Consider the following 14,675-nt stretch of genomic DNA (forward strand, 5'->3'; position numbering starts at 1 on the left):
ATTCAGGTCCCCTTTGCCTTGTTTCCAATCATCTTATGAATAGATTTCGTCATTTTGTTGACTGAGGTGCATCCACTACATTGTGATCTATAATTGAACCAGGTCCTGATTTGCTAAGTATATATGTTGAATATATGATATATATATGAGCTTGGTAGTACTCGCACCTGATGTCTCTTGTCTACAGCTTCCTCCAATAATTTATTCTGTTCCTCTGCATGCATTGATATGTCTGGGAGCATTGAATTGATTTCTAGCCATTTTTAAAACCAAGTGAGATAAACCCCTGGCCAGAAGGCCAACACAGTCCCTTGAGCCTGTGCTTTCAGGAAATCATTATACGAGCCTTGCAAATATGCCTTTTGCTCAGCAGTCACCCATTCTGTTCCTGCCATCTAATAGACATCAGCATATCTTGATCAGTGATGTGTCATCTGATGGAATAACATACTAACATGATTGGTCTGTTTTTTGTTGTAACATGGGTTTTTGACTGAAATAATGGAAATAAGGTTTTGCAATACTACGGCATCAGAGCCTGAACTCATTATCCTACTGCCATAGCACAGACTGTGCATGCATCATGCAGTGCAGATATTTGATATTTCCAAAGAAAAAACAATCAACATATTTGATATATGTACATGAGCGTTAGTGTAGAACTTCGTCAAATTTTGATGCCCTTCTGGTACATAAGTTCTCCCATGGAGTGAGCCACTGCAAGGTTCCCAGCTCCATCAAATGTCAGAAGACCTAAGATATTCTCTAGGTATGCAAGAATAGTCCTCAGGAAACAGGATGCCAAGTCAGTGGCTTGCCACTTGTCATATGTGATTCCACAGAAACATAGAATCTGATCCTGGATGGAAATTACGTGGTTGAGCAAGCCTTCAATTATAGCCATTGCTTTTTTGAGGATCGTGACATCACCTTTAATGCTGTCATCCAGGGTCTTAATGTACTCGGCAAAGACACCTTGGACAAAGGTACAAGGATCATCTGTTACCATTAACATCTTGTCCTTGATAATCTTGAGAGCAAACAAACATTGCATAAGATTGAATCTGTTAGATATGAATTGAATATCATATGTTTATATTTATATAGCAAGAATATACAGGTTGATGTCTGTGTCAGACTTGGACTCAGAATTCTCATTATCAGATTCAGACTCAGAGTCTTCATCACTGGCAGAGCCATGCAACACTTTGGATATAGCTTTCAATAAATTTTGTGATTCCTTCATGTCATGCTTAGGGCTACAAAGTTCTCTGTGGCTTTTGGGACAAGTGAGTCAGGAATGCTCAGAGATAATTCATATATGTAAGGTGTGACATACTTAGCATAATAGCACCGGCACTTTTCACAAGCAGCAGTTAATTTTGCCTCAGGAGTAATGTGAATGGTTGGACGAGCCATAAGTGATGGTTTTCTGGAAAGAATTTTGGTTGGGTGGTACATAGTCTTGGTTCAAAAGAAGTAGGGAAGTTGAACATAACTAAAAGTCCTGCCAGTAGAACCAGTGGCCAGTCGGATCAAAACACATGCTCAAGTACTGCTACTAATACCCTAATATTACTATGCACACTAGTCACTCACTATGGGCAAGCGCAAGTGGGAACACGACAAACTCACACAAGCATGGTTTGATCTCAACCGAGCGAATCATGCTGCACAGGACACTGCCCGCTGAAGGTACAACAATTCAGATGGTGAGTCTGAACAATGTTGGGTCTTGCAGAACCTAGCTGCTATTCGACCCTAAAGGGTTTCTGGACCAGGCTCAAGGCTCAGAGGAGAGGAAATGTCATAAAAACTACTGAAGACTCAGACTCATAGTAGAACTGGTGAAAAGGTAACTTGATTATGTAAGCTACAAAAGTGCAAACATAACACTAAGGTAAAAACAGTCTCTGCAAGCCCAGCCAGAAATGAATCCCTACACCGAAAATATGTGCGCAACATGTCCATTTTTCACTTACTGCACAAATCACCAAGTTTTGAGTGCCAAAGCATGAAACTTGAAACCCAGTGTGCAACATATTGATTTTTCATTTATATCACACAAATAACCAAGTGCCAAGTGCCGAAACCCGAAGCCCAAGACCCGAAAATATGTATGCAACATTACCATTTTCACTTGTTGCACAAATCACTGAGTTTCAAGTGGCAAAACCCGAAACTCAAAACTGGGTGTGCAAAATGTTCATTGTTCATTTACATTACACAGATCATCGAGTTCCGAGTGCTGAGTGCCAAGTGCCGAAACCCGATGAAGGTTCAACGATACAGCGAGGCACGAACAATGCTCCTGACTGTATCTATAATGTTGTAAGGTCGCGCGTTGCCTAGTCTGCTATACTTGAGACGACAAGTGCGTTCGACCCTAAAGGGGAAGCGAGTGCAGCAAGGATCTAGAGGTATGCGCTGAAAGCGCTACTGGTTGGCCAATGCGAAGCGCAGGTGCGCGCAAGGCGCGGGAATGCGCGCGTGTATGGCGCGAGAATGCGCGCGCGTGTATGCGGAATCAAGAGAGAGTAAGAGTGAGTTTGCTTAGGTGATGATATGATGTAAGACAAGAGAAGGGAGATGCGAGGTGTAAACAAATAGATTTCTACTATGTTCTGCTAGGTGAATAGTGGGTAGTAACCAGTAAGTCCTCCGTCGTTCTGGTGGGAGAGTAAGTTAGTCCCGGTGGGAGAGTAAGTTTTTGTATGTACTGCTGGCGCTTAAGTATGGCGCCTAAGCGCTGTCATGCGGAGCCGAAGCGCTACCGAGTAAGGTATGTAAAGATATATGTAAGTAAGGGTCCATGATAAAAATAAAGATGGAACGATAAGCAAATGTGAGAAATGGAAATATACGCACTAGGGAACTTGGTGGACAGTGGATGGATGCTTCCGGATGGCTGGCGCTATAGGGCGCTCAAGCGCGGGAAAGTGCGCGCGCATATACATCGTGAAGCGCGGGAAAGGTACGCGCGCATGGCGCGCGTTGCGCGGGAAAGCTGCGCCTCATATAGAGATAGCTGCAGGTAGCACACAGAGTGATGCTACAAGTTCGTGCCATGTACTCCCCAGTGAAAACTGCCATATTGCACAATGAGAGGCATGAGTCTCTACACCGGGTACCGAGTATCAAAACCAAATACTGAGTACCAATTACCATGTACCGAGTACTGCATAATGAGTAACAAGATAACCAATTGACAAGAAAAGACTACCACTACACTCACCTGGACTTGGACTACAACCTTCGGTAAGGAAGTTAAGCATAATAACAACTTTCATTTTTTCATTATTGCTGATGTTTTGCCGAATGACAAGGAAAGACTACCAAGACACTCACCTTGACATGGACTACAACTGTCATTTTTCATTATCATTTGCCTATATTGACTACCGAGTCTCGAGTACCAACCACTGACCACCGATCACCGAGTACCAAGTACCGAGTACTGACAAATACAATTACCAAGTTATTTGAACCCTACACCAATGGATAATACATACAAATACAATTCATGTCCATGTGAAGTACTGGGTTTCAGGTTTCGACACTCGACACTTGGTGATTTGTGCAACAAGTGAAAAATGGACATGTTGTGTACATGATTTTGGGTTTTGGGCTTCGGGTCTCGGCCCTTGGCACTCGGAACTTGATGATCCGTGTAATGTAAATGAAAAATGGACATGTTGCACACTGGGGATTGAGTTTCGGGTTTTGGCACTCGAAACTTGGTGATTTGTGCAGTGAGTGAAAAATGGACATGTTGTGCACATATTTTCGGGGTTCGGGTTTCGGCCCTCGGCCCTCGGAACTCGATGACTTGTGTAATATAATTGAACAATGGACATGTTGCACACCCGGTTTTGAGTTTCAGGTTTTGGCACTTGAAACTCGGTGATTTGTGCAACAAGTGAAAAATGGAAATGATGCATACATATTTTCAGGTCTCGGGCTTCGGGTCTCGGCCCTTGGCACTCGGAACTCGATGATTTGTGTAATATAAATGAAAAATGGACATGTTGCACGCTGGGTTTCGAGTTTCAGGTTTTGGCACTCAAAACTTGGTGATTTGTGCAACAAGTGAAAAATGGACATGTTGCATACATATTTTCGGGTCTCGGCCCTCGGCACTCAGAACTCGATGATCTGTGTAATGTAAATGAACAATGAACATGTTGCACACCAGGTTTCGAGTTTTGGGTTTCGGCACTTGAAACTCAGTAATTTGTGCAACAAGTGAAAAATGGAAATGTTGTGTACAAATTTTCGGGTCTCAGGCTTCGGTGTAGAGACTCATGCCTCTCATTGTGCAATATGGCAGTTTTCACTGGGGAGTACATGGCACGAACTTGTAGCATCACTCTGTGTGCTACCTGCAGCTATCTCTATATGAGGCGCAGCTTTCCCGCGCAACGCGCGCCATGCGCGCGTACCTTTCCTGCGCTTCACGATGTATATGCGCGCGCACTTTCCCGCGCTTGAGCGCCCTATAGCGCCAGCCATCCGGAAGCATCCATCCACTGTCCACCAAGTTCCCTAGTGCGTATATTTCCATTTCTCACATTTGCTTATCGTTCCATCTTTATTTTTATCATGGACCCTTACTTACATATATCTTTACATACCTTACTCGGTAGCGCTTCGGCTCCGCATGACAGCGCTTAGGCGCCATACTTAAGCGCCAGCAGTACATACAAAAACTTACTCTCCCACCAGAACGACAGAGGACTTACTGGTTATTACCCACTATTCACCTAGCAGCACATAGTAGAAATCTATTTGTTTACACCAACGCATCTCTCTTCTCTTGTCTTACATCATATCATCACTTAAGCAAACTCACTCTTACTCTCTCTCATATCTGTATACACGCACACGCTTTCCCGCGCTTCGCGCCATACACGCGCGCATTCCCGCGCCTTGCGTGCACCTGCGCTTTCTCGCGCTTCGCATTGGCCAACCAGTAGCGCTTTCAGCGCATACCTCTAGATCCTTGCTGCACTCGCTTCCCCTTTAGGGTCGAACGCACTTGTCGTCTCAAGTATAGCAGACTAGGCAATGCGCGACCTTACAACAATTATAGATACAGTCAGGAGCATTGTTCGTGCCTCGCTGTATCGTTGAACCTTCACCGGGAATCAGTAGTCAGCTTAATGAAGGTTGTAGTCCGAGTCTAGATCAGTTTATTTGTAGTCTTTTCTCATCCATTGGTTACCATGTGACCGAGATATAAGCTAAAGAAATCCAAAACATCAATAATGACAAATGAAATACATGTGTGCAGTAAGTGAGTGTAAAGATAAAAGAATGAATATTAATAGCGAGACTTGCACATTATGTCGAGATATCCAACATAACAAGCCTGTGATGTGATGAGAGACCTGGAATAACACCCATATACATCCATTATAATAGCTTAAAAGCCTAGAAAGATTCATGAAGGATTGATGTAATGATAGGCAAAATGACATATGTGTGGAGAGTGATAATAGACATCTTTTATACAAAGTCACATTTATATATGATTCAGGCCGAAAATATCATTACAAATATGTAGGATAGATCATAAACTACCCAAGGAACCCATACTTCCTACTGCCCTGAGGGTAGGGGGTGGGTAGAAGGAATATAGTGAAAATATGAGTTGACCCAGCATTAAAGTCCTACCACTGCTCAACTAACCATTTTCGATGCTTTGGGTCTTTGAAGTTTCCCACACTCAATTTCTTACCCATTTCACTTCCTCAGTACTCAATTCTTGGTTGATTTGTCTGTAAATTTATGTCTATGATACTTAAGATATTTGAAATGTACCCCAGGTTTCTGATTATGAAGATTCAATGTTTTGAAGGCATGGGCCCCTTGCATGGAACTGATGCAGCCATGAAACAGCAAACTCGGTGTCCGTTACTTGGTTTATTCTTACTTCTCTTACTGACCGTACTTCAGAGCATGGGTGGCAAACAATGTTGAGGGCTCATATAAACGAGGTGTCACACTAGCCATGGCTATCGGGTGGTACGTCGATCCTTACATTAACCAGGCAGTGTAATTGACACCAATAAAGGGGAAATTTGAACGGAGCTGTTTCCTCAAACGTTGTGAGTCCGCAAAACTAGCTCAAACTAACTGCCAGCTTATATTGGCCCGTAGTATCGTGCACAGGATGCACCTTGGTATAGGCTTGGCCATGGCATCATTCTTGCCTACATTGCAATTGGTTGGTTATGTTCAGCAGCATTCATGTTCCTGTTGCATAGGGAGAATGAGCGAAGGGACAGAGGAGAGCGCGATGAGGTGATCGGCAGCGACAACTCTGGGGAGGATATGAGCGACTTAGCCTTGAAGAATGGGCGATTTGAGACAATTGACGATGCACGACGCGAGAAGGGTGATGAGTGGAGTCAATCGCTGCGTCGGGAGTCTAGTAGAGCGGGGGCTGGTGTAGGTGTTACGGATGCCTGTAACAGGTAGTGCTGCTGAAGTCCGGTTCAGTCTGGTTCTTGGGCCAAATTTTCCGAACACCAAACCAAACCATAGGTTCAGTTTGGCTGTTTGGTCGAACCCTGGACCGAACATCACCAAACGCATTCAGGAGGTCCAGTTCGCATTCGAACCGGGTTCGACCAAGCTTGCAGACGATGGGCCAGAGCTCCACCATGCCATTTCCAACACTACGAATGCCATGCGCAAATGCCCAGTGCACATCAGCAACTGCTGACATGGCTCAGATGAGTGCGGACGACAGACGAGAGTAGGAGGAGGGAACCTGGAAGAAGACAAGAAGATTGCACCGAAGCGATCATGTAAACAAGCATAGAAAAAAGCGGTGTCCTGGTAGAAACGCTCTTGTAACCACACTTAGTCTGATCCAGAGATGGATTTTCAGCATCGCGCTCACCTCTTTAAGACGGACATACGCAACTAGCCAAGTTATGAATATGAAAGATGCTGAGATAGAGCATGGCAGGAGATATGGGTAGGTTTTCAGGAGTTCGATCACCCAAAAATGCCAGAGAATCTGTCTGCTGGCTGGGAGAGCGAGCCTCCGATGAGTGGTCTGATAGATTCTGTGAATCTCAGCGCAAGAGAAAATGGACTGCATGCCTACCCAACTGTGGTTCCAATCATCAATGGAATTGGCATATAACTGTATGCCTTGGGCATATTGGTTGCATCGGTAATGTCCATCAGCATGGTCTTGATGATAGCAGTGCTCGGATCAAATGCTCCGCAGACAACACGACTGTGGTCAAGTAATTGACGATCACAACTACTATTTGATATTTAACTGAACACTGACCTTACCAGCAGAGCAAGGAAGCTCTTTGACAGCCCAAATGCAAACATTGAAATAACAAGTGCTAATAGAGCTGTCAGGATTACGGGCCTCCGCCCGATGTGGTCGGACAGTTGACTCCAATGAAAAATGGTCAGGGTATGAGCTGCAAAGTACGATGATTTCTGGAGAGAATAGTATCATGAACGAAGGAAAAGGGCAAAAACGATGAAGACATGCTTACAAGAATGCTGACGTAGTGTCCAACCTGAGTTTCATCTCCATGAGTGACTCCAATGTCTCTGATGAGCTTGACAAAATTCCAGTTGTGATCAGATATAAGTCCAGTGAAGGGAACATACTCACTTGAGGAATAAACAGGGAATCCAAAATTGATCCCAGGGTAGAGGTGTCTTGGCCTTTGGTTGCTCTGGTTGTTGCAGAAGAGGTGTCTCCTCATCATCCTGCTGGGCAATCATGGTGGTGCGAGGGAATGAGGGCAGTCCGACTCAAATCAGAAATGCAGCTCATTATACTACGTGAACTCATTCCAATGAGGCGGTTGAAATTGAGGTAGTGTAGGGCGCTGACAGATGATGATCATGGTGGGGTTCAAACATGTCCAAACCGGTTGTGGGTAGCTCCAAACCCCAAACCGGACTCAAGGTTTGGTCCAGGGGCCATGCCGGACCTGTGACCAGACCTTGAGTCCAGTTCGGAAAGGTTCGGGTTCGAACCGAGGTTCAGAACCGGACTACGGCAGCACTACAAAAGGGCCCTTATAAGTGCCTTTTAATGAGCATTAAAATATTATCTTACCCGTTTAAAAGCCCTTATAAGGACACCCTCCAAATATAGCATTAAAATGTCTTGCAAGGCCTTAAAACCCTGGAAACTTTTTTCCGACATAGATCTATTCTACAGTAGCAAAAAACGCCCCCTTTACAGTACTCGTCAAACGATTTTACAATGATTTGAGGCCACTGGCGAGGAACTCAAAATGTGCTGCTCATAACTTCATGTAGCTATGTATTAAGGTTTTTTTGCTTATCTAAAGTTGAGCTGTGTTCGGGATTTTGCGCACCAGTGATGCATCACGCATCACATGTCACCTTGTAGTATTGAACAAAATTTCAAATCCTAACCTGTCCCTCTTGTTCTAAGAGCATGTTCGGATAGAAATATTTGCATGAAGTTTTGAAATATTGATCACGCAAATTCGTCGGCATTGTCCCGAAAGTTCGTCGGAGCTTAAACCTTCCTTGTCTCCTACTGTACATACTAATCAATGGAGATCTCTTGCTCCTCCTCCTCCTTTGATATCCACCAGCGCAATGGACTGATCGCTGGTGTCATCGCGATCACTGCGATCTGTACTCAATATACCAATCTTATCATGGCTCAACCTGAGGCCCATGAAATCCCTACAAGGCGCACACCTGCACACTGGAGAAACGAAGAAATCACCACACTTGTTAATCATATGTACGATAACCGTGCAAGTGGTGATACCTCCGGCAACTTCAAGCCACAGGTGTATACTTCTGCACTAACAGTCATCAACGATGATCCCGACCTTCAACCATTGCGGATCGGTCCAGCAAAGACCGTCAAGATGGTGAAGAGCAAGTGGGCATCAGTGCATCCATCCAACTCTGTCCTTCACTCACTTTACTGATTCAATATTTCAGTCAAGTCTATTCATCACACTATCGATAAATACCGCAACCAGACCGGTACACACTGGGACGGTGCCAATGGAGCTGGGATCCATGGCCCTGCAGCGTCCACTGTGTGGGATTCGTATGTTGCGCTCAGTGTACGTCAGCCCCTTTTATTTTTCAAATAAAAGCTAACATTTTTAGTCCAATTCTCACATGCGTTCATTCCACAACACAGGCTGGCCTTACTTTGAGAAAATGCAGGAAATAATTCCCTTGGGTGGCGCTAGAGGGCGCCATGCCTTCCACCCAGGTGTTATGGGTCCTCCACCAGTACCAGATGCTGATGAGGATGAGCCTGGCCTTGCTCAGGCTCCAGCCCTCTCTTCTGCCGGTCCTTCCACCACTGCCAATCATTCATCTGTCACCGGCCCTTCATTCACCACCGGTCCTCGCTCTAACACCGGTGGTCTCTCTACCGCTACCAGCTCTGCTGGTGCCAAGCACCCTTACAAGGGCACCAATGTGGATTCTGTCAAGACCACTTCATTTGCGTCGACCCATGATTTGGCTCAGCCGGTCTCCACCACCTTGGTGTCTGCCCCCCTCAAAGAAAGCACGTTCGCACGTCTCTCAGAAGATGACCAATGCAGCCAAGATGAGCAGTGCAACACAGGCCGCCAATATCACGCCTGCTGCTGCCGTGATGGGACTGCAGGGCACTGTCAACCGTCTGACAGATATCTTTGAAAAATTCATTGTTAGTTCCATGAATAATGGTACCCTTCCGCCTCCGCCTCCGCCTCCACCTGTGCCTGAGCCTGAGGACAGCATGGACTTGGTGACACACGCGGCACACCTACTGCAAACTGAGGACGCCGACATGCCTGCTGACCAGCATGCCGTCTTGATAATGGTCCTTGGTGAGAAGAACAACGAGAGATTCCTGAAGTTCTATGTGTCCCTCACGGACAAAGCAATCAGGTGTCCGTTTATTGAGAAGCTCATCACAGATGCAATGGCAGGCTGAAAATATATCATGTACCTTGTTCTTTACCGCTTGCTTTTGTTTCAATGTATGTACAATACTACATGTTCACAACTGTCGCAATGCATCAATGTTTGTCTGATTTTGGAGGCTACAAAGTGGTACTCGAAGTGTGAATTATTCCGAAGCAAAACTGTCCTGATCCTCATCCTCATCAAAAGCATCCTCGAGGTCCTCATCCCCCTCATCAAGATCTATCCCTTCGAAAGTACGTTCTAACAAGATGCGCTGATAGTCATTCCACATCGCAGATCCTTGACGAAACTCAAGTTCATTATCTTCTTCGATAGCCGCAATACTGTCTTCTTCGGCATTTCCACCAGAATATCCACCCTGCCAGTCTTTGTCATCATCTTCATCGTCAGCCTCATTGGTGGGGATGTTTGTGGGATCATGCATGTGGATGAAGTTGTGAACGGCGCACAGTGCAGCGGGAATTTACGCTTGCAACTCCATGGCATATGCAGGCAGCAACAGCAAGATCTGAAAACGACACTTCAAAACGCCAAAGATGCGCTCGATGACGTTTCTTGCTGATGCGTGTTGCAAATTAAATAGTTCTTCTTTATTAGCAGGCCTGTAGGGAAGATGAGTTCCAAATTGAGCTTAATTCAAGTAAAAGGACCTACCTGGTGTTTGCGCGTCCCCATTCAGCTAGGTGATAGTGCACACCTCAGTATGGCACAAGTAAGCCGGGACGGAGTGGATAACCCGCATCTGCAAGAAAATACTTGCGTGGGGGAACTTCGAAGTCGTTCAGACACGCATCTTCATAAACACGAGCGTCCATTGCAGAGCCTTCCCAGCCGGTGAGTGCGTAGGTAAATTTGAGATCGAAATCACACGCAAAAAGGCAATTTTGAGATAAGAACCCCTTCCGATTATGATACACAGCACGGTCAGTAGCCCTGGGGGTCACCTGAATATGGCTCCCATCTATTGCACCAATGGCACCTTTAAAAAAAGGCCACCACTTAGGGTTTCTGCGGACTTCGCGAGGGACGGACCCATCAGGAAACTGGACATATGTTGAATAGAATGGTTCGGAGGAGAAAGAAACGAGGATCTTGTGAAAGTACCTATGCGCTAGAGTCAGATATCCACTGCATCCTAGATAAAAATAAATGTACTTAGATATTGTTTCGTTTGAGTGTTGGAATCTCTCCCCGACATGTCTGACTGATAGGCCGGTCACCGAAGCGTACAGAAAGATAGCGAGTTGTTCCTCGAGGGAGATGAATTTGGAATCTGAGTGGCCCATAGCGCGAAGCTGAGTGATAAGCTCCACAAAGGCAGAGGTGTGCATGCCAAGTTCACAGTGGATGCACTCTGGGTGACCAGTTAGTAATTCAATAACCCAGTCCTGCCCAGAGAGGGCCAAGGTGTGATATGGTTGTCGGTCCTTGGGATATATGGTCTGCAATGTACCATGTGTTGCAGCGACTACTATACTGATAACAAGTCCTATACATTTAACAAGACGATCCCGAACCTCCAGTTGAGGATTGGAAACGAGCAAGGCGAGCCGTTGACGATCCATTTCGAATTGATCTTCTTGAGCATCCATGACGAGGAGATACTGTAGAGATACGACACTAGGTTCGTCACGTGCAGCCCGTGACGATGTCACGCTTAGTCTTACAGGTTCGAATGTCCAGGTGACCTGTGACCTTACCCAAATAGATTTGCCTGCGGATTGTAGTGCTTCGCCGCTCGCAACGCCATTTGCAACCATCTGACATGCTGCTTCGTGATTCAAGCAACTTGCTTCAGTCTGTCATGGATTCGCCTCGCATAGCGCTGACTGGTAACGAGTGGAATTGGAGACTCTGTGGTCTTAAAGCCTGCCAGGTGAGTCTACTAGTATGATCCGTTTTCAAGCGCCCATCATGCCATCGCAAACTGATATGTTTGTTGCTTCAGAGTGGCTCTCATGTGGTCGTGTTTTTGACCAGAGCAAACTGCCGCCTTCTGTTCAACATGAGATCACACGATTACTCAGGATCCCAACTCCAATGCAACCAACCATCCCATCTCGGACTCTGCCTGTCGCGCAGCTACTCGACATCAGTCTTTGCGCATCGCTGGACTGTGATCTTAGCCCAGACACCATCATTTTCTCAACAAACCCCCCTCTCCTCAGCCTTCCCAATGATTTCACGACATGGTCAATTCCCCCGCTCCATTGCGTCACTCAGCTCCTCGATCAGTTCAGTCAGGCTTGGTTTAATGGTCACACTTCAATCATCCATCCACTTTCCCCAACATTTCACCTTCCGTTCTGGGTTCTTTCATACTGGAGGGACATGTCATGTGCCCTGGAGGCTCGTCTCGCCTGGATATCGGCCCATGATTGGGTTCTTCAGAGGCTTGAGGATGAAGAGGACACGGGTCATGGTGCTTCTGAGTCAGTAGTTGTAGACGAGGTTCTAGATTCGCTCGAGCGTTTGCCATGGGATGTTGACTTGAATCTATCCTCCTATCCCAACGTGGTCAAATTGATCATCAACGACCTTCAGTCTCTCCGTCAAGTTGGTGTTGCGTTGGACACTCTCCGCTGCCATGGTATCATCCTTGCACGCCTGCAACACTCCGTTCCTGATATTTTTGGGCATGTCGCCAAGGACGGTTCTCGCTTCCGCTGCACAGAGAGTTGGGTGAAGGAGTTTCTTGTTGAGCATCTCAATTGGAGCTTCCGCAGGGCAACACGTGCAGCTCAAAAAACGCCACCAAATGTTGAGCAGCTTCTCCTCGATCAGTTCCTCCGGCTAACACTCACAATTCGTGACTGCGCAATCTTCAATGCTGCATTTGTCGTCAATATTGACCAGACGAATATTGTCTATCAGCCAGCAAACACCTCGACATTTGAAACAATTGGCTCGAAGCAAGTCTCCGTGATCGGGCAGGAAGAAAAACGAGCGTTCACCATCGTCAACGGAATATCTGCCGGAGGTCATGCCCTCCCCTTGCAACTGATCTACGAGGGGAAAACTTCACGCTCTATTCCTTCAAAGTCTACTCCGCAATACAAGGAAGCGATGGAACTCAAGTTCAAAATCTCATACTCAAGTACGCACACTTACTGGTCAACATTTCCCCTCATGTGCGAGTACGTTAATGACATTCTGGTGCCTTACTGGGAGGAGCAGAAAGTGTTACTCAATGCACCGGCTGACCAGGAGTGTATTTTGCACCTCGACGTGTGGAGTGTGCACAGATCAATTCAATTTCGCACGTGGATGGATATGACCTACCCTTGGATCAAATACCGTTTTGTCCCTGGGGGCTGCACTGGTGTTGGTCAGCCATGTGACGTCGGTATTCAACGACCATTCAAACTTGCAGTCAAACAGACACAGCATGCTGATATAGTCAACGAGTCTCTTGTTCGACTCGCCCAAGACAAGTCTGTGTCACTCATCAGACTTGACACAACAATTGGCACCCTTCGTGATCGGTCATTGCGGTGGGTTATAAATGGATATCACGCTATAAACAAGCCTGAGCTTGTAAAGCAGGTTTGTTTCTCATTTTCTCGCACTGTCGAATCTTGATGCACGGAGCTAAATCATGTTTTCAAGGCATTTTTCATGTGTAAGGCCGGGGAGAATTTCAATCTCTCATTCGCGAGCCTCGCAAGTCGAGAGGCGTTGCAATATTTACGTGATGTTCAGAAGAATGATCCAGCTGGATGGACGAGGATTGCTACTGCTCAGTACAAGACTGTCAGCGTTGACCAGGCAACAAACTCCGAGTCAGAGAACGAGGCCACTGATACTACCGGAGCCGAATCCCCCTTCGACGATGCTAGCGAGCATGACCTCGATGCCAGTGACGTGCCAATGGATGCACTCCTTGATCATATGGCTTCCGGGGGTGAACACGTCCGTTCTGACTGCCATATCGATGCAGATGGCGGACTTCTGTGTTCAAACCACTCCGAAGTCTATGATGTGGGTGACATTACTGCCAAAGATGTGGAGAGTGGCTCGAATAGTGTTCCGAAGGTTGATTACGGGCGTGGAAAGCGTAGACGCATCGCAAATTCGATGTATGATGATTTCTGGTCCCATTAGCGCATAACCTATGTTTTTTTTCCCATATGTCACAAATTAGCTTCGTCCCACCAAAAATTCATGTGACAGTCACACCAAATAGATTCGATTCGTTAAGGGCTGTGACCTGTGACGAACCTAGTGTCGTATCTCTACAGTATATGATATGCGATATACCTTTGAATATCAATTGATAACAGCTGCTGATTTAATTAAAGCTCCGACGAACTTTCGGCACAATGCCGACGAATTTGCGTGATTAATATTTCAAAACTTCATGCAAATATTTCTATCCGAACATGCTCTAATAAATATGCAAACCCGTCGGAGAACCATATTCTTTTCTTGGGTCTCGTTGCATTTATGTGCTGTTTGCGCGCTTTCGCGTGATGCTCTACTTAAGTGGTGTCAGCTGACGGGCTACTTTTTTAGTCTATGACAGCCTGTGCGTCGGCGGAAAATTCAAAGACTAAAGTACCCACAGTTGACCCCAAAGGCAAACGCACTAGGCGGACGCTCTTGGCAGTCTAGGATTCCCAGTGAAGAGAAGTGGAGCGCAACAGGAGGCGCTGGTAATGGCCATTGTGCGAGGGCCCTAGCTAGTAGGACCTAACTACAGG

The 14,675-nt window shown here is 46.1% G+C and overlaps 3 protein-coding genes across 3 annotated transcripts; 1 reads left to right on the forward strand and 2 right to left on the reverse strand.

Annotated features, from left to right (window-relative positions):
• Positions 1-263: 263 nt before the first annotated feature.
• Positions 264-1,461, reverse strand: F5147DRAFT_652423 (uncharacterized protein; the record flags this gene model as incomplete). Its single annotated transcript, XM_041433621.1, has 5 exons — positions 264-395; positions 456-570; positions 693-1,064; positions 1,119-1,277; positions 1,340-1,461. 5 exons carry the CDS (start codon positions 1,459-1,461, stop codon positions 264-266), a joined length of 900 nt encoding a protein of 299 aa, XP_041293416.1.
• Positions 1,462-5,903: 4,442 nt separating this feature from the next.
• F5147DRAFT_836740 (uncharacterized protein) lies at positions 5,904-6,549 on the forward strand (the record flags this gene model as incomplete). Its single annotated transcript, XM_041444016.1, has 4 exons — positions 5,904-6,027; positions 6,077-6,110; positions 6,163-6,453; positions 6,505-6,549. Exons 1-4 carry the CDS (start codon positions 6,014-6,016, stop codon positions 6,547-6,549), a joined length of 384 nt encoding a protein of 127 aa, XP_041293417.1. The 5' UTR covers positions 5,904-6,013.
• A 747-nt stretch (positions 6,550-7,296) lies between these two features.
• On the reverse strand, positions 7,297-7,853 carry F5147DRAFT_692840 (uncharacterized protein; the record flags this gene model as incomplete). The annotated part of the gene is given in 5 exon segments (XM_041437213.1): positions 7,297-7,473; positions 7,497-7,590; positions 7,655-7,785; positions 7,797-7,817; positions 7,828-7,853. 3 exon segments carry the CDS (start codon positions 7,765-7,767, stop codon positions 7,297-7,299), a joined length of 384 nt encoding a protein of 127 aa, XP_041293418.1. The 5' UTR covers positions 7,768-7,785; positions 7,797-7,817; positions 7,828-7,853.
• Between the last annotated feature and the right edge of the window lie 6,822 nt (positions 7,854-14,675).

Source organism: Suillus discolor (assembly GCF_016758755.1).
Source record: "Suillus discolor strain FC423 chromosome Unknown F5147scaffold_24, whole genome shotgun sequence".
In the NCBI taxonomy this organism is placed as follows: Eukaryota; Fungi; Basidiomycota; class Agaricomycetes; order Boletales; family Suillaceae; genus Suillus; species Suillus discolor.